The 17,836-nt window shown below is 50.3% G+C and overlaps 1 protein-coding gene across 1 annotated transcript in view; it reads right to left on the reverse strand.

The window, feature by feature from the left end:
* Positions 1-17,289, reverse strand: part of SORL1 (sortilin related receptor 1) — a 157,742-nt gene extending 140,453 nt beyond the window's left edge. Inside the window, exons 1-2 of the mRNA XM_079708073.1 lie at positions 16,999-17,289; positions 134-250 (exon numbers count right to left, since the gene is read on the reverse strand). Of these exons, the coding sequence (XP_079564199.1) occupies positions 134-250; positions 16,999-17,274 (393 nt within the window). The 5' untranslated portion in view covers positions 17,275-17,289. The remainder of the gene's footprint in view (positions 1-133; positions 251-16,998) is intronic.
* Positions 17,290-17,836: the final 547 nt, after the last annotated feature.

A 17,836-nucleotide genomic window follows, 5' to 3' on the forward strand; every position in this document is an offset into this window, starting at 1 on the left:
CAAATAAGGGATATATGTTATTTTCCAGATTCTCCCAATTACCCAATATTTTGTCGGGCATGATAACCCCGATGGAGGAGAAAAGGGCGTCCTGGCTGCACAGAGAAACGCCCAGAGTGACACTAATACTTACATCGCTGCTCTTGGGCCTCGCCAACGCCAGGCTGTCCCGGGCCAAGGCCACGATGACGTTGCTTTTCTCTCCGGCCCAGTGCACCACCATCTGATTGTGGGAATCATTCAGACTAACCTGAAAGAGATCAAACCAACACAGAAATTACGACCCGTGATGAGTGACAGCCACCAACTTTCTAAAGCAAGACTCTCTCCCCCTCTGTCATGAGTAAGTGCTTACACTTGGAGCACCGGGCCAGCGTGGCCTGTTTTTCCCTCTCTGCAGATTCCACCAGACTCAACTTCCCCAAGAAGAAACACTAGCCCTCTGCTGTTTGGCATTAACCGGATTGCAAAAAATTTTCTTCTCAGGCTCTCGTTGGCTTAACCAATAACGTGGCTTATTTTTGTCCTTTGTGAAATCAACCTCTGGTTATTCTCATCCTTCCTCCATACGTGGGACATGCACTCTTCAGATATGAAACCAAAACACTGAAGCATCTTCCTCATTTAAAAAAGGGACACAAGCCAGAAAGACCACATTGCTTTCAAACTTCTGTTCAGACTGGTTCTCTCTGGCCTCCAGGTGACGTTGCTTATCCTTAGCTCATAACAAGGAGGAACAAAAGGAAAACATCAGCTTTATTTAGTTCGTTTTGAAGTATTCCAAGTAAGGAAATATTTTCCAGGACTCCACAGAAATGACCTTTGGTTTATTGCGAACAGTAGTTCCCAGGCTTCTGGGTTTGGTAAACCAGTAAAATGGAGATGAATTAGGCAGGCCAACAGAAGATTGGTCGGCCCCCTCTATTTTGCCAGGTAAGAACATTAATGAAAACAGCCACCGTGTCAGAGCGTGGCTGGCTGTTCTCTGCATCTCTGTCCCCGGCCTCCTGAGGACACAGCAGACTGTTGGCCCAGGCCTTACGATGGGGTGTGGCCCTACATGGCCCTGTTTTCTCTCCCTACCCGCAGGCTGCATTCAGTACCCCAGAGTCCCAGAGGAGAATGGGGCCACAGGACAGAAGGAGCCCGAGTCCCCGAGGAGAAGGCCCTCCACTTGTTTTGGACTTCTCATAATTGGGAGATGCACTCACACCACTGGGCTCCTGGGATTCACGTGTTACGTAGCCGCCCCCCTCCAAAGCAATACAACCACCATCTAGAATCACGGTCATGTTTCTAAGAAAGGACATTTTAACACAGAAAACTGAGGAAAAGGAAAGATAGACTCTCAGAATCAAGAACAGTTCTTTCTGATAGGTTCTGCTTTATGAAAAGCTAACTCCATTCCTCTTAGTTTTCCTTTCACCCGTCACTGACGGACAGTTCAAGGGCTGGCATCTTGGCACACCTGAGGCAACCGTTTCACCCCCTCCGTGTGGGAAGAGCCAACTGATGACCACACACAAAAATTCTGAGAGCTGGTGTGAACGTTCAGGACAAAACCCCCCCAAAATCCGGAGCACAAGCAATGCCTGGGAGAAGCCTATTCCACCGGCCCCTTCAACCTCGGCTTGTCTCGGGCACAGGAGAAGGAAATCGAGCTTCTGGACCCCGAGGAGCCTCTGCACAGTCCACCTGCATGCTTCCCCACCCTCACCCTACCCCACCCACCCCACCTCCTGGACTGATGCAAAGTACACACCTGAGCTGATGGGCCCTCAGAGCAGAAAACCCTCCCCCTCCCCTCCCCTCCCCTCCCCCCCCTCCCCTCCCCTCCCCCCCTCCCCTCCCCTCCCCCCTCCCCTCCCCCTCCCCTCCCCCTCCCCTCCCCCTCCCCTCCCCCTCCCCTCCCCTCCCCTCCCCCTCCCCCTCCCCCCCACATCTGCTTTCTCCTTTCCCCTCCTCATCCCGCCCACTCCTTATAGTGCTCTCAGACTTTTGAAGGGAGAAGGGAAACACCTGTGCCACCAACTTGGCTCACAGAATAACAAAAGAGCTAATCCTTAACTACATTGCTTTGGGTCTTAGCACCTGCACCTAATTTGATCCAGGACCCAAGCTCTTTGGGGAAACAGGTGAAATGAGGCCTCTTTAAATAAAAAGCCCCTGGATTTTTTTTTTTTTTTTTTAGGAAATATGTCATTCCAAAACATTCCTTCTCACTCCCAGAGAGGTAAGTCCAGGCAAGCATCGACAGAGACGTGCAAATAAAAGATAGAAATAAGTAAATTATTAAGCCCAGATGCTCAGGGGGAAAGCAGCTAAGGGAATCGCCACCAGCTGCGGAGCCTTCCTCCAGCCCTCCCTCTCCCCCTCTCCTGCCAGCCCTCGCCTCTGGGAAGAATCTGGAAGCATCTATGGATCAGAAGCCCACCAGGCAAAGGTACCCTGGGAATTCAGGCTAACAGCCTTCTCCCTCCAAAACATCCTCACCCTTAGAACCAGAGGGTAACAAATTGAGGATTTATGCAAATGTCAATCGATAAAGGATTTGGAACCTGGAAGAATCACTAAGTTCATCCAGGGTCTGAGATTTAAAGCCCAGCAATGTTGCACTCAGGCGACCTCAAAACAGCCCCACGGGCAGGTTCACAATCAAGTAACGCTCGGAGCAGGTTACAAAGCCTACAGTGATCAGAGCGGGAACAAGGACTGAACACAACTTGCTAAAGTCTTTCTATTCAGAGGACATGAGATTTATGGGGCCCCCTCAACCAATCCTAGGAGAGGTTAAGGGGTGAGAGCAGCACAAAGGAGGCATCTGAACATCCAAGGGCTTTTTTTTACAAAGGAAGCCCAGAAGGCGAGCTTGGTGAAACACCTTTAAAAAAAAAAAAAAAAGATTTTATTAGATGTCCCTTTCACTCCTAAAAGGGTAGCCCAGAAAAAAAAAATCTCAGGCAAGGAACGGCTTGTCCAAGGGCCACCAGGCAACTCACACAACAGCTCAGCTCCTTCCCTTGGCGGGATGTCAGCGCTCGCACCTCCTGGTCAGGGAGTAGCTCCCTGGGGAGCTGCCTGCCTGGCTGAGGCTGATCTCCACTAAAGCCCAGGTGCCCATCCCCCCACAGCACAGTGCAGAGTCCGCTGTGGGAATCCACCACGCATCGGGCAGGCTGGCAAGCTGTCCGGTTTACTAAGGCAAAGACATCATCGTGCTCTCTGGCCTCACTTTCCGCCTCTCCATCTCCCCTTGGTCTCCATCCCCTCGTCCCCACCCCAGGCGAAAGGGAAGAAGTCAAAGCAGGCCCTCCATGGACAGGGACCAGGAAACCAGAGGTGCAAGAGTAGCCCCGAGCGATCACAACACCTGCAGGTGCCAGTGCTGGGTCCCTGCACTTTGTGGGTGGTTTCCGGTTCATTTGGGTCCTCTTCCATCCCCAGGGATTTCCTCCTGGCTTCAGCCCCTAGCCTCCCCCATCACCAGCCCTCTTGGTGCAGCTGCAGGCTTCCCGATTTCCAGATCACTCCTATCAGCCTTGCTCACTCGGGTCCCAAAGACCGCATAGAGAGGAGTGGGCACATATGGACCCAGAAGACACCAGTCTGGGAGGGAGTGAGAGAGCCGATGGGAGGGTGGGTTTTCCAGAACTAACCTTGATGTGCAGTCAGTTGTAACTACAACCCCGGGGGTGTGAACAACCTTCCCTCTCCGATCTCCAGCTCACAGGGCGTAGCTGGAGCTTGATAAATGAGCCACAATTAATTGGAGCTGTAAAAAAGCAGCAGAGAGGGGTCCCAATGCCTCCCCCTCAGAAGGCAAACGGGAAAATCACAGGCCACAGAAGTCTCTGCACAGAGAAACTGCCTCATAAACAACAAACAGCATCGGGGTCGGCGGTTCAGGCCTCTGCTAAGATCACAGGCAGATCGTTAAGAGTCAAGGCAGCCCCCCAGAAGTCACCCGGTTCAGGGGTCACAAACCCAGCTAACAACCAGTCCCCAGAGAGGCCCCACCCCAGTCCTACTGATTCAGAACCCTCTGACTGGAGCCCAGGAATCGGTATTTTTAAAGGACATGACGCTGGTGTCTCTAATGTAGCTTATTTAGGAAACGATGAATCTAGTTCACTCCCTTCCTCCTGGCAGAACCTGGGGCTTGAATGACCGTGGCTGGAAGACTCACTCTTTCTGTGAGGGTTTGTCTTTGGGTGTCCTGGGTAGTTGTTAAAACCCTATGATCTACTGATGTATGCCACAACACGGATAAGCCTCAAAAACACTACGTTAAGGGAAGGAAGCCAGACACAAAAGTCACATGTTACATGATCCCACTTGTATGAAATATCCAGAACAGGTAAATCCATAGAGACAGAAAGCAGACTGCTGGTTGCCAGGGGCTGGGGGGAGGGGGGAATAGGGAGTAACTGTTTAAAGGGTAAGAGGTGTTATTCTGGAGTGATGAAAATGGTTTGGAACGGGAGAGAGGTGGTGAATGTCCTAAACGCCACCGGATTGAATTGTTCCCTTTAAGATGGTTACCTTCATGTTTTGTGAATTTCATCTCAATTTTTTTAAAAGCCTCTGTCTATGACCTGCAAAGAACATTACACTTCTCAATTGCTGATGCAATACCTAGGAGCTCCCACTCCTAAGAAATGCTTCTTTCCCCCACCTCGGTCCTTCATGCTAGCAAAATATGCAGCTCGGGTGAGTCATGGAGAAGGCAGGCTGAGGAGTGGGTCTCTACTCAAAGCAATCCTTCAAAATGCTGTCAGCGGTACCTGCAAAGCCACAGCATCCCTGCGGGCCTGGTCCCTGGTCCCTGGTCCCTGGCTAGAGCAATGGCCATAGGCTCAGGGCTAGCATCCACTTCACAGTTCACAACAGTCATCACCTGGGTCCCCATCAACCCACACATTGTCTCAGTCTCCTGGCAGGCCCCGGCGTTCCAAAGAGGTTAAGTGTTTTGCTTCACTCTTCAGAGAGGGGCAAGAAGCTGCTGCCACCCAAGCTCCAAGCTCTGGGTTGTTAGAAATAGGACGACAAAGAAATTGCTTGCTGTGGGAAGGTGGTGACTGCTTATACACTGAGGCCCACTAAGGGCTAGGTACCCTTTGGGGCTCTTTACTCACTTCTCACCTGTCAAGAGTACACAGAGCAGGAGCTTGAGAGTCTGCCTGCCGATGCAGGGGGCACGGGTTCGTGCCCCAGTCCAGGAGGGTCCCCCGTGCTGCGGAGCGGCTGGGCCCGTGAGCCATGGCCGCTGAGCCTGCGCGTCCGGAGCCTGTGCTCCGCAACGGGAGAGGCCCCAGAGGTGAGAGGCCCGCATACCGCAAAAAAAAAAAAAAAAAAAAAGAAGAGTACACTGAGCACTTCTGGGGGAAATCAGCGCGCAAGTCTGACAAGTAATAAGAAATTTACAATAAAACCCACCAAAATCTGTATAGTCATTGAGTCTTATTCAGAAGGATGGGGGCCCTTAATGGAACGGGTCTCATGCCATCTCCATTCATTTCTTCTGCCATTACGTCTCTCAAATTGGTCAAACCCGAAGATCAGGATGTCCTAGACAGCCTGTAGTCCTCACCACTCCTTCTTTCCAGAACACAGGATGAGAAGGACAAATAAGGCAGCCTGGTTCATTCCTCTGCCTCACTAGCAGTGAAATACAAAGAAGCATTTTTAAAATTCTACAGTGAAGTATAAAGCAAATATCCTGTCCTTCAGCTGCGAGGACAGAGGTAGCTGCTAAATCCTCGGAACTGCAGGACGGACCTGAGGAAACCAAAGACAGATACCCAAGGTCCAAGCATAACAAGGTTTCTCAGACCATCTGTTTGCACGACCTAAATGCTGGTTATGCAAATCGCCCCTCATGTCCCCTTTTGAGACTGTGTTCCCACTATATTTAGTAAGCTCATTTCCCTCCCTGGACTCTCCCCCTCCTAAGGAGAGCTGAAATCTAGTTTAAGAGCTCCCTGCAGAGAGGCCCTGTCCTGGCCTCTCCACTCACTCCTTTGACTTTTCTCACTGATGCTTCACCCAGAGAACTCGTTAACTACTTCTCTGATCAATGCAGGCTGCCCATTTCACAGACAAGGAAACAAAGGGAGAAAGACCCCGGACTAAAAAACTTAGCATTTCACTAGAATCTCCTTAACTAGAGTAATGAGCTCTCTTTAGATTTATTTATATGCCTCTTCCTGACTTACAATATCAGCTCAGAGAGACTTTAGTTCTGATTAATCTTCGGCAAGTAGAATCCACCCACCGTTGACCTCTATCTGCCACTCCCTCCTGGTGAAGCCCACTCTGTCATTTAGCAAATAGCCTGCTCTGCTGTTCTGGGAGGGCTCCCTATAAAAAAAAACAACTGTGAAAAATCTCTTTGTCATGAAAATAATCACCCCTTAATTCACCAGTTGGCAAGTAAGACAAAGAAGAAACTATCCGGGCCAGAAGGAACCTCAGGGAACATCTAAACCACCTTCCACACCTTGCAGATGGGGTTAAACCCAAAGAAAGATCTAGAGGTGGGGTTTCCATCTGCCTTAAAACCCAGGACCGCAGAGTGGGGGACACAGCGCTGAGTGCACAGCAAGCCCCTCACCAGTGTTTACTGGCTGCTGGACAAACTGAACCAGGACTAGCCTTAAATCAGGATTCACCTGTGTAGGATGGTTCCAGAACATCCACTTTCCCTGACCCTCCACTTTGGCTCTGCAGCTCCACCATAAATAGCCCCCCACCTCATTCATTCAGTAGAGATTTACTGAGCACTTACTACATACCAGATGCTCTACTAGGTGTTAAAAAAACAGCCGACTTCTAGGTCCTGCCTCATGACTCTTAGATCAGTAGGGGAAACAAACGTTAAACAATTAATTTCATGAATAATACTTATAGATGTTAAATGTGGGAGCCGAGGGGGGGGCATAACCAAGTGCAGGGCTGCACTGAAGACAAGACCCCCAGTGGGTACCACAAGGATGAAGAGGGAGGAGCCCAGGGCAAAAGGGATGGAGAACAGAAAAGACAGATCCAGAGGAAGAACAGAGAGAAATCCAGGAACGGGGAGGGACCTGGAACTTGACAAATTTGAAAAGTTAAAAGTAAACTGGTGTAGCCAGGAGAGGCAAGGAAAGGGTGGCATTGTATGAGATCTCTAGGTTTTGAAGGGGGAACAAAAGAGATCACAGCCACCGGACCCCTGGCTGAAAGCAAGGCTTTTACTGGAAAATTTACAAGAGGGAAAGGTGCCACCGTAAATCTGAGACAAGTCAGAGGCTTGGGTTTGAGTCCTGGTCTCAACGATTGATAGGCTGCACAACTTGGGGGATGTCCCTTTGCCTTTTGGAGCCTCAAGATACTCATCTGTGAACAGAGAATAATAATAAGGCTTATCTGAAGATGTGTGACACCACAGAGCCGGTGGAAAGTTCTGCTCGAACCATCACCACCCTATGAGCAACATCCACACAATTCAGGGTCTTGCCAACCAGAATGGCAGCAACATCCCAGCTGCCCACCAGCCTGGCCACAGAAGGTGCCCTGGATACTTCTGCTTTATTAACAAAGGAGGGAAAATTCACTGTGTTGACATGTACTGGAAAAGCTCTGCAGGGGGAAAGTTATTCTTTGGCAAAGTGGATTTCTTAGGGATGTCAAAAGGGGAAAGAGACAAAATTATTACAGAATAAAAATATGTGCCGGGATTTTTTTAATGTATGGATGCCTCTTATTAAGATTTAGTCTTTAATAGTGATCCTGGCTACTAGTCCTCCCTAGAAAATAAAGACTTCCTTTCATATTGCTAAAAAAAATTTAAAAATAAATAAATAAGACTTACCTTCAAATCAAATGAGATCTTATCCATGAATATATTAATAAACTTCAAAATGCTAAAATGTTATTTCCTCTTGTTACTGGTATGGTCTTTATACCAAAATAAACCATTCTTCACACAATGGCAGCACATAAAAAACTACCGTGAGCATCATCAGGATTGGAACACTGAGGCCTAAGAGCAGGAAGTAACAACATACATAAACTGGTGAAACATTGCACGTCCGGGTCAAGCTCAGAAGCCAGTCATGGAGACTTCCCTAGTGGCGCAGTGGTTAAGAATCTGCCTGCCGGGCCTCCCTGGTGGCGCAGTGGTTGAGAGTCCGCCTGCCGATGCAGGGGATACGAGTTCGTGCCCCGGTCTGGGGGGATCCCATGTGCCGCGGAGCGGCTGGGCCCGTGAGCCATGGCCGCTGGGCCTGCGCGTCCGGAGCCTGTGCTCCGCAACGGGAGAGACCGCGGCGGTGAGAGGCCCGCGTACCGCAAAAAAAAAAAAAAAAAAAAAAGAATCTGCCTGCCAATGCAGGGGACACGGGTCCAAGCCCTGGTCCAGGAAGATCCCACATGCCGTGGAGCAAGTAAGCCTGTGCGCCACAACTACTGAGCCTGTGCTCTAGAGCCCATGAGGCACAACTACTGAGGCTGTGTGCCACAACTATGGAGCCCGTGTGCCACAACTACTGAGCCTGCGCTCTAGAGCCCGCGAGCCACAACTACTGAGGCCGTGTGCCACAACTACTAAGCCTGCACTTTAGAGCCCATGCTCCGTAACAAGAGAAGCCACCGCGATGAGAAGCCCACACACTGCAACGAAGAGTGGTCCCCGCTCGCCGCAACTAGAGAAAGTCCGCGCGCAGCAACGAAGACCCAAGGCAGCCAAAAATAAATTAATTAATTAATTAATTAATGTATTAAAAAAAAAAGAAGCCAGTTGTGGCCAAGCCCTGAGCTCAGGCAGCCTTCCCCTCACTCCACAACCAAGATTCGAAACCTGGGGAAACCCAAGCTCTGGTTCCCAAGGCTCCAACGAACCAACCAACGCAGAGGTGGCACTGATTTCTAGCATTTCCCTTGCCCCAAGGGGAAAATATTTACATGACATCCCAGAACCAAACGCCTCAAGACCTCACCTTACCAGTGGTTTAAAGCCAACAGCAAGGTCAACCTTTCAGTCCTGTGAGATGCCTCTGCTACCAGGAGGGCAGGAGAAGCCCCTCGGGCCCGCCCCCCCACAGCTTAACTCCCCAACCCTGTGATGACAGCCTTTCTCCTCCATGCAGCTCTCCACATCCACTCCTGAATTCTTCCCCTCTCCAGGTCCGAGGCTTGTTTCTGCAGGAACCCCTGCATCACCTCCACAGCAGCACACCTTGCCCAATCCAGCAAACCATGTGCACAGTTAACTGCAGGATTTTTTTTAAAGAACTAGTCAGAGAACTTCAGGGAACTAAATATATACAGATGAGGTAAGTTATAGGTACACAGTCTCATGTTACCCAATTAACGGAGCACAGCTTTAAAACATTTCAAGTCTCTTCCAAACCCTCCCCCAGCCTCACAGGCCCCACCCACCCACCTCTGTCCGCTGTCCCCACTCCCTGCCATGGGCAGCTTCCTCTGCTGGGACCCTGGGGCAGGCCTTCTCCCCAGGCCCCTGGCATAGACTCACATGGAAACGTCTTGCCTGTACCCTCTGGACTAACAGAGAAATAGAGTCCTTTACTATCTGGGCCCCTCCCCCATACATGGCTCTTCTCAGATGCACCCGCGCCAGGCTCCCCAGAGACAGTCCCTAAACTGGCTTTTACTCCCAGGGTTATTTTTAAGCCCGGCCCTCCAAGCTCCATCAGATTATCCCAGCTTCTCCCAATTTCTTCTGGACGCAGAGGTTTCCTAAGAGTGAAGAATTTCACCCTGACACTATTCAGCTCCCCAGACCATCAAAGTAGACTGGATCTCACCTCAGTCCCAACTAACACATTAAAATCTCCATTCAGGTCCCACCCATTGGCTCAAACCCTCATTTATTTATGTAAGAATCAACCCAGCCATCTTCCCCCCTTCAATCCAGTTATTTGGGGGCAGAGGGTTTCTATTCAACAGGCTAGTCTCTTTTCTAAATAAAAGATGCAATATTGGTTACTTTCCTCATTTAAAAAACAAAAACAAAGGGAGAGGGAGGGAGATAATAAACCACACGTTGGTCCCTACACGGCACAAAACTCGAATATAAGATAACAAGTACATCTTTTTATTGCCCTTGTCTGCCACTCCAATTTGGGACGTAATCACATCAGCCTGCCTTTCTGAGAATTTGTAGTGGTGTTTTTAATCTAATTCAGGGGACTGGAGATAAATCATGGTGAAGGGTCCCAATTTGCCGAGCTGAGCGCCTGCAGCTGCAGCGGCGGGCGGGGTTAGAGGGCCGGCGGGAGGCGGGGGTCCCAGGCGGTGATGAAGACCACACGCCCACGCCCACGTCCACACTGTTTGTCTTCATGCCAGCCTGCAGGACTGCAGGGACGGAAGACAGACCTGGCTGCATTGAGGGGAGACAAGGTGAGCTCAGGAAGTGGAGGGCGGGAGGGGGGAGGTGGCCCCCACGTTAAGGCACCAGGTACAGCTTTCTTGACTAAACAGATGCGCAGGGTCTGCACACCACCCAGGCCACGTGGGCTGTCTGGGCAAAGCCACATCAAAAGTGAAGGCACACAGGTCAACTTTCAGTGCCCAGGTCCCTGATGGGAGGAGACAGCTGTGCAGAGGCAGCTGCTCAGATGAACAGGGCACCCACGGCAGCCTCCACCACACCCCCTGATGCAGCCCTACCCGGGAAAGAAAGGCCAGGGTCTCCCCACACTCAACCTGGCAGCCAGCAGCCACCAAAACCTCAGGTTCAGACAGCAGCCCTCAACTCTCGCTTTCCCTCCCCTGTTTGTGGTGGAAACAAAGACAGGCCTTGCTGTGGCTACAAGCTTCTCCCCTGGGTGAAGCACCAGTTGCCACCACTGGGAAAGGGAACTTCACACAACCGGTTAAAGCTATGCTGTCCAAGGGCCACGTGGGGCTATTTAAACTTAAATTTAACTCAATGAAAGGAAAATAAATTCAATTCTTTGGTCATACCAGCCACATTTCAAGCCTCAACTGCCACAGATGGCTAGCGGACACCCTGGCCTGCACAGATCCAGAATATTTCCATCATGGCGGAAAGATCCGTTGAAGAGAAGCCCTGACACGAGGTCAGGAAGATAAACCCTTCCAGCTCCTGGCCAGAAGCAGTGACATGACCATGGATGTTACCATGATTATTAGCAATTACGCAGTGGATCACAGAATTTTGTAATTATTTTTAACTCCCTGTTGTGGTCATGACTACAAAAGTCATGTAACTCATGAAGTCTTATATTTATGGAACCCAGCCCAAAACGCTCAAAGCATTCCTCATGTTACAATAAAAAGCTGAGGGTCTCACAATAACACGGGAGGAAACCCAAATCTTGATCTTAATCAGCAGTCCACCCACCTTCTCTGATTTACAGCATCATCAGCCACTTGGATGCTAGAAGGCTGCCCGTGCCACTTCTTCGAAGACCCAAGGTTCACAGGTCGATAAACCAGTAAATTAGGTCGAAATTAACTGCAGCTCATTTTAACCTGAGGGAAATTGATTTTTGCATTTACATGGCTGGACTGAATATGCCATGTGCCAACAGATTCTGGCATACCTAGGAAATGCACAGGAAGGTTCTGTGCTCGACAAAGATGCCTCAGCCCTGCAGCCCAGACCACGTCTGCTGAAATACTAATGAATATTCAAACCAAAATGCAGTGAGCTCTCCTTTACGTTCCATCACACCTGAACCTAAAAAAAATGGAGGAAAGGTTACGATAATACCTCGTTTTAATATATTTCTACGTGGTCAACTCTCAAATTATCTACATCTGAATTATTATCAAAAATGCTAAACTCCAAACTGGCTTTCCCTAACACATGTATGCCGGTCATTTTGCATATCAGCTGCTCAAAGAATGCAAACTCATTTTAATATTAACCTAAGCAAAATTTAATTAGGAAGGTAAACTGATCCTTAAAAACAACAACAACAACAACAACACTAAATAAATACACAGCAAAGGCAAATAGGTTATTCTTGGGGTTACCTGCTCTCCAGATTATTTGCATGCTCCCGTGTCTGTCCATTACAGGGGTCAGTACAAGGCTTGGCTCCATCCATCCTTGGCCCTCGGATTAAACAATGACACTACCAAGATGGCTGTCATCTCTAAGGAGGAACAGCCCAAAATACGACAATGAAATGTTCCTACAGCATCCATTGTTTGCTTTGGGATGTTCATTGCTGTTAAGAATCTGCCTCCTGGATCCCAGGTCTCAAAGCAGTTTATTAAGCATACTATTGACTCCACTTTACAGAATCTAAACAAAACATTTTCGAAAAGAACGTGAGTTAAAGCCAAGATCCGTGATCTCAGTATTCTGAGGTTCTCACAAACCTGGGCTCTACACCTCTAGGGAACTGCCCTCCAGCACCTTTCCAAGTGACAAGAGGGCTACATAATGCTGTTCTCCTGGCCCTGGCTGGCCGGAATCCTTGAAGTGGACCGGTATTTTCCACCCTGGCCTGGAGGAAAAGTAACAATCTATTTTATACTATGACACTTCAGGTAGCTCCCTTCCTACTGACAGTAATTATGCCATAAATATATTTTGGAGCTGATGTCATTATTCATGATATCAGGGGCTGGGGATAATAGAAAGCCGCTGATATTTCAAGTTTCAAATTTTATGTCCATATATGTTACGTATGTGTAGAATGTTTTTGGAAGGACATACAAAAAACTGATGACCGTGGACACTGGGTGAATGGGGTCATGTAAGGGAGAGAAATTTACTTCTCACTACATACTCTTCTGTTCAAATATTGTTTTGCAAACATGCATTACCTACTGAAGGCTAAATAAAGGGACTGGATGGCTTTCCATTTCATCCCTTTCATTCTCCATCTCCTCACTCCTGTTCCCTGTCCCTTTTCCTCCCATCCCTTCCACCTCTCAACGCCTCCGCCTGCTACGCCCCAAGACAGGCAAGCTATTAAACAGTGGCCAGAGACCGAGCCAAGAACTGTGCCCAAGAAGAGATGCCAAGTGAGACCAGGAAGTTTTTCAAGGTCACACCCCTGATCAAGTCAACCCAAAACGCCAAGGAACCCTTCACCTATGCAGAAGAAGTCAACCTGAAACCGCAAATGCTTTTGCCTTCTCATCTTTTGGAAGCATACAGGTCAAACATCCTAACTTCAGAATCAACCAGCCAATTCTTTCCCAAGCAAGTGTATCATACAAGAATCTACCCCAAAGAGATCTAAAGCTACACAGTCTTCCACCCCCAAAGGAGGCTCTTTGTCTCAGGGCCTTGTGCTGTAACAGACACTTTATTTTCAGTCTCAAATCAGGACACTGAATACTCCCTGGACTCTAAAAAGCAGGAATTATGAAGAGAGAGCCCATTGGAAGGAAAATAAACCTGTAAATCCTGTTAGGCTTTGCGCTTCATTCCAAAGGATTTTTCCCCAAAACAATACCATTAGCAATACCATGAGAGCCCTAAAAGGGAGCATTCTGTCCGATAGAATCCCAGCTCTTCATTCAAAATAAACCCCAAAATAGCACAGGAAAATTAGGGCTCCCCGACCCACATCCTGAGCCAACTCACTTCCACTCTCCATTGTGGGCTCATGACAGTCCTCCTTATAAATACCTTTTCTATAACTTGGATGTGCTTCCAACCCTCTAGGCCTTTCTCTTTCCAAGTGGGCAGCTGGTCCACAAATATTCATTAAGGGCCTCCCAAGTGCCAGGGACACAGAGAAGAGATTTGATCCATGCCCTCAAGGAGCAAATAGGGAGATGAAACAGTTAAACAAGCAATTAGAACACCAGGCAGTCAGTGCTGTTACCAAGCTCAAAAGAACTCTTCCCACCAGAGCCTGGGAATACTAAGAGGTGCTCCTTGGATGCTGAAAAACGGAATAGGGGTTTTGCAAGCAAAGAAAGAAACAGGGAAAGACCATCTGAGGCAGAGGGAAAAGCAGGTGGCACAGAGGCATGGAGCTGACATAAAATCAGGAGGAAATCCAGTGTGACAAGAATTCTGGAATCCCCCTTCCTGGATCGGGCCTGTTTTAGAAGGGACACAACTAAGCCTAGTTTACTCCATAGGTTAGCAGAGCCAGAGAAAAAGAACTGACACTGACTGCAACACAGGGCTCTTTCTCAGATGCAAAAGCCCTCCCGCTCCCCTCCCTGGAGCTGGTGGCCTGAACATCACCCCTGGGGCTTCTTCCGTCAGGCAGCTTCTGCTTCCAGCCCTAATCTGTGCTGCCAGGCATCCTCTTAGCCTCACTCAAAGGTCAGAGAGCGAGAAGCTGCAGACTGTCTGAGCCCACTGACCCTTTATCACTCCATCTCCCATGCCCTCCCATATCAAACAACCCCCTCACACCCCACTGGAGAGTTGTGGCTGGTGTATCACGTCCATGTTTCCTTGTCCCTGTCTGGTACATTTCCATGCCTGTATATTTGCATCTGCTTTATCTCCTCCTTAAATTCTAAGTTTTCTGAAAGCAGGGATGAAAGCTCTCCCCACCCCCTTATCTGCACCCCCATCCCTATATAGAATCACACAGAATTCAAGTGACACTATGGAAAAACATGGCAATTCCTTACATTTCAAAGTTAAAGGGCAGAGACTGGGGGGAGTATAACGTGGGAATTGGCTTAGGGTTAGAAGCAGAATGGCCATCTAATTTATAGTCTGCATCCTGATACTTTTTTGAGTGAACACAGCACTTTTCATAACCATCAGGGATAACGTATAAACCAGGTCTGTCCCAGGGAAAACAGAGGCAAATGGGCATCTTTGCTAGAAAGATTGTTCCAAATAGCTGGGCGGCCCTCCAGAGCTCCAAGAGGGACAGACCAAACCCCTTCAGTTACTGATTCCTCTGCTTGCAGTCTAAAGGGTCTGCACCAGACAGTGTTTGTAGCAGAAAGCCCAGGACCGGGAAGTCCTTCCTTCTATCTAACTCAAATCCTTACAGATTCAAGTTAATCCCAGTTTTATTAACTTCAAGGCAACCAAGAACAATGGCACAGGGGGGAGGCCTCGGAGAAGGAAAACCACGGCTCCGGGTCCTCACCCTTGGTAGGAATTCCTCAGTATGAGTCCGAGGGCTAGTTCTCCAACCTTCCACTGAACCAAACTCAATCTGGCTCAGAAATATAAAAGCCGAGCGTTTCTTAGTCACTCCCAAGAAGAACACAGTTCATCTTTAACTGGCCCCAAACCCCCAGGAGCTTTCACAAACCAAACCCAAGGAAGAAATGGCACCTGTGTGCATATTTTTGCGACCAGGAAGCTCTTCCCGCAGCCCAAACTATAGATGTTAGGGACCTGAGCTCCGGAAGGGATCATCTCCCGCGGCTCTCCACTCCCAGCCCCCAGAAAGCTGACTCAAGCCCACAGCAGAGCTGGGCTGATGGGGAAGACTCGAGGAACAAGGGAGCCTCTCTTTCTCCCTCCCCCACCCTCCATCAGGATGCTGGCATCCCTGTGGGGAGCAAGGACCTTGCTGACTTCTTTCAACAATACAAAAAAGAAGTTTCAGATGGGGGTGGGGAAGGGAAAAAGGATCTGGACCCACGAGGGAGCCAAACAGGCAGGCTCCGGCAGCCCATGCCCACCAGCAGTTATATGCCCATTGGCACACGCTCTTGCCCCGGAGCTGATGGTGGATGGAAGGCAAATGCTCCCATCCTCTCACCTCCATCCCTATCCCCTCTCTTACCAGCACATTTTACTTTAGAAAAAAGTTATTTAAGAAGCACTGTATAAAGAGAGGGCGACTATTTGATCACTCGAAGGTCACTGAGACAATGCAGACAAAAACTAAAGGGCAGGCAACCCTGCCCCAGGTGACCTTGGGCTAGTCACTTCACCTTTCCCGGCTCTGGTGGCTTCATCAACAAAATGGCACAATAGGGGAGATGGTTTATAACGTTCTTCCTGGCTCCACGGGTTGAACATTTAACTCTGTGTATTTCTTGAAGAAATGGCTAAAGGAAAATCAGTGAAGAGATGCAGAATTCAGACTAATCCTTTAATTTCTACTTTGAAGGGAATATTTTGACTCTAGAAATCATGTAATTGACCACCTCCACTGTTCCCACTTTTTCTCCCCCACCGACCTTCCAGTTTTGCTGATGTCAGTCTCAACCATAGGACTGCGAGTCTCATGAGGCAATAACACGGACAAATTAATTTTGCCAACGTTGATACTAACCCACAAACTCGGTTTGTAATTGCCAGAAGTAAGTCCTGCCATAAAAGTGAAATTCATGTTCCTTATGATCTAATTAAACCCATTGCCTAGATAGAAATAAATCACTTACTGAATAATAATGCCCACCAAATTATTGCAGTCTTTCAAATTCCCAAGTGTCATGAGGGATATTCCTGTCCAAAAAAAAAAAAAAAATTCAGCCCTCACACACACACACACACACACACACACACACTCACTCTCTCTCTCTCTCTCTCTCACACACACACACAACACACACACACACACACCCCTCTTGCTTGGACTATACCCAGAGAGTAAGCTTTCAGGTTTGCCCACCTTAATTGTGGTTAAAAAACGGTAAGTGTGGAAAGCCCCTCCTCTGACTGTTCTGGGTAAATGTACTGCATCTGCAGGGTGCTCGCCTCGGCTGCTAACTGATGATACACGAAAGAAAGCCCGTTTTTTATCCACACGTAAAATGAAGCTGCACCCCTCTGATACCTGCCGGAAACTCCACCGGTGGGCACACACCCTGGGGAAACAGGCAATGCACCCCGCGAGTGCCCTGGAATCCGTTTGCTAAAATCGACAAGAAGAAGGAAGGATCAAGGCGATTCAAGTGCTGACGGTTGTACTCCTATGTGAGGAGGGGGAAAAAACAAACGCCAGCCGGGAAGTCCCCAGCGGTGCCTGCACCTGGGAGGCGACAGCCAAGGATGGATGCGGGGGTGAGGCGGCGCAGGGAGAGGAGAGAGCCGGGGGAAGGCGGGGGCCGACCGCTCACCTGTCCGTACACCTGGATAGGCTCGGGCTGCAGGGCAGCGCTCCGTCTCCTCCGGAGCGGCTTCTCGTCCGCCCCCCGGGGCGCCCCGCGCGCCCCACGCCGCAGCTCGAGCGGGTCGCCCCGCACCACGAGGAAGCCCCGATCCTGGGGCCCGGGCGCGCGGCCGCCGGGCAGCGTCTGCGGCCAGACCTCGCCGAGAGCCCCGGGCGGCAGCAGCGCTATCAGGGTGAAGAGGAAGGGGAGTCGCGACTCCCTCCTGCTGCTCCGTGTCGCCATGTTCGGGCGAACGCGACCGCAGGTGGCGCCGCCGCCAGGAGAGAATGTGCAGCGCGAGGCCGGGACGCCGGCCGGCCGGGGCCGCGCGCGCCGCTCCCGGGGCTCCAGGCCGCCCTGCTGCGCCCGCCGCCGCCGGGTCCCGCTCTGCTCGGCGCGGCCCCGTCACGTGGGAGGCTCGCCGCCGCGGCCCCTTCGCGCACTTTCTGCGCTGCGGCCCCTCCCCCGCGAGGGGATGGGGAAGTCAAGGCAGCGGGCGCGCGGCCCGGTCCCCTGGCAGGCGCTACTCGTCGCCCGTGCGCCCTGCGGCAACCGGGAGTCGCGTGGGGCTCGCCCGTTCTCCCTGGAGTTCTCGCCTCCTCTGCCGGGTCGCGTCGAGGTCGTCCTCAACCGCGGCCGGTCTCCTCTCCCGACTGCACAGCCCCCTGTCCCGCCACACGACCACCTCGCCCGCCCCCTGTCGCATCCCCACCTCCGGGGGAGCGCGGACAGCCAGAGAAAATTAGCTCCGAGAACGCGGCGGGCAAGTTAGAGTCCAGATGAACCCGCCCCCATGGTGCAACTC

The sequence above is a fragment of the Hyperoodon ampullatus genome, assembly GCF_949752795.1.
Source record: "Hyperoodon ampullatus genome assembly, chromosome: 7".
NCBI classification, from domain to species: Eukaryota; Metazoa; Chordata; class Mammalia; order Artiodactyla; family Ziphiidae; genus Hyperoodon; species Hyperoodon ampullatus.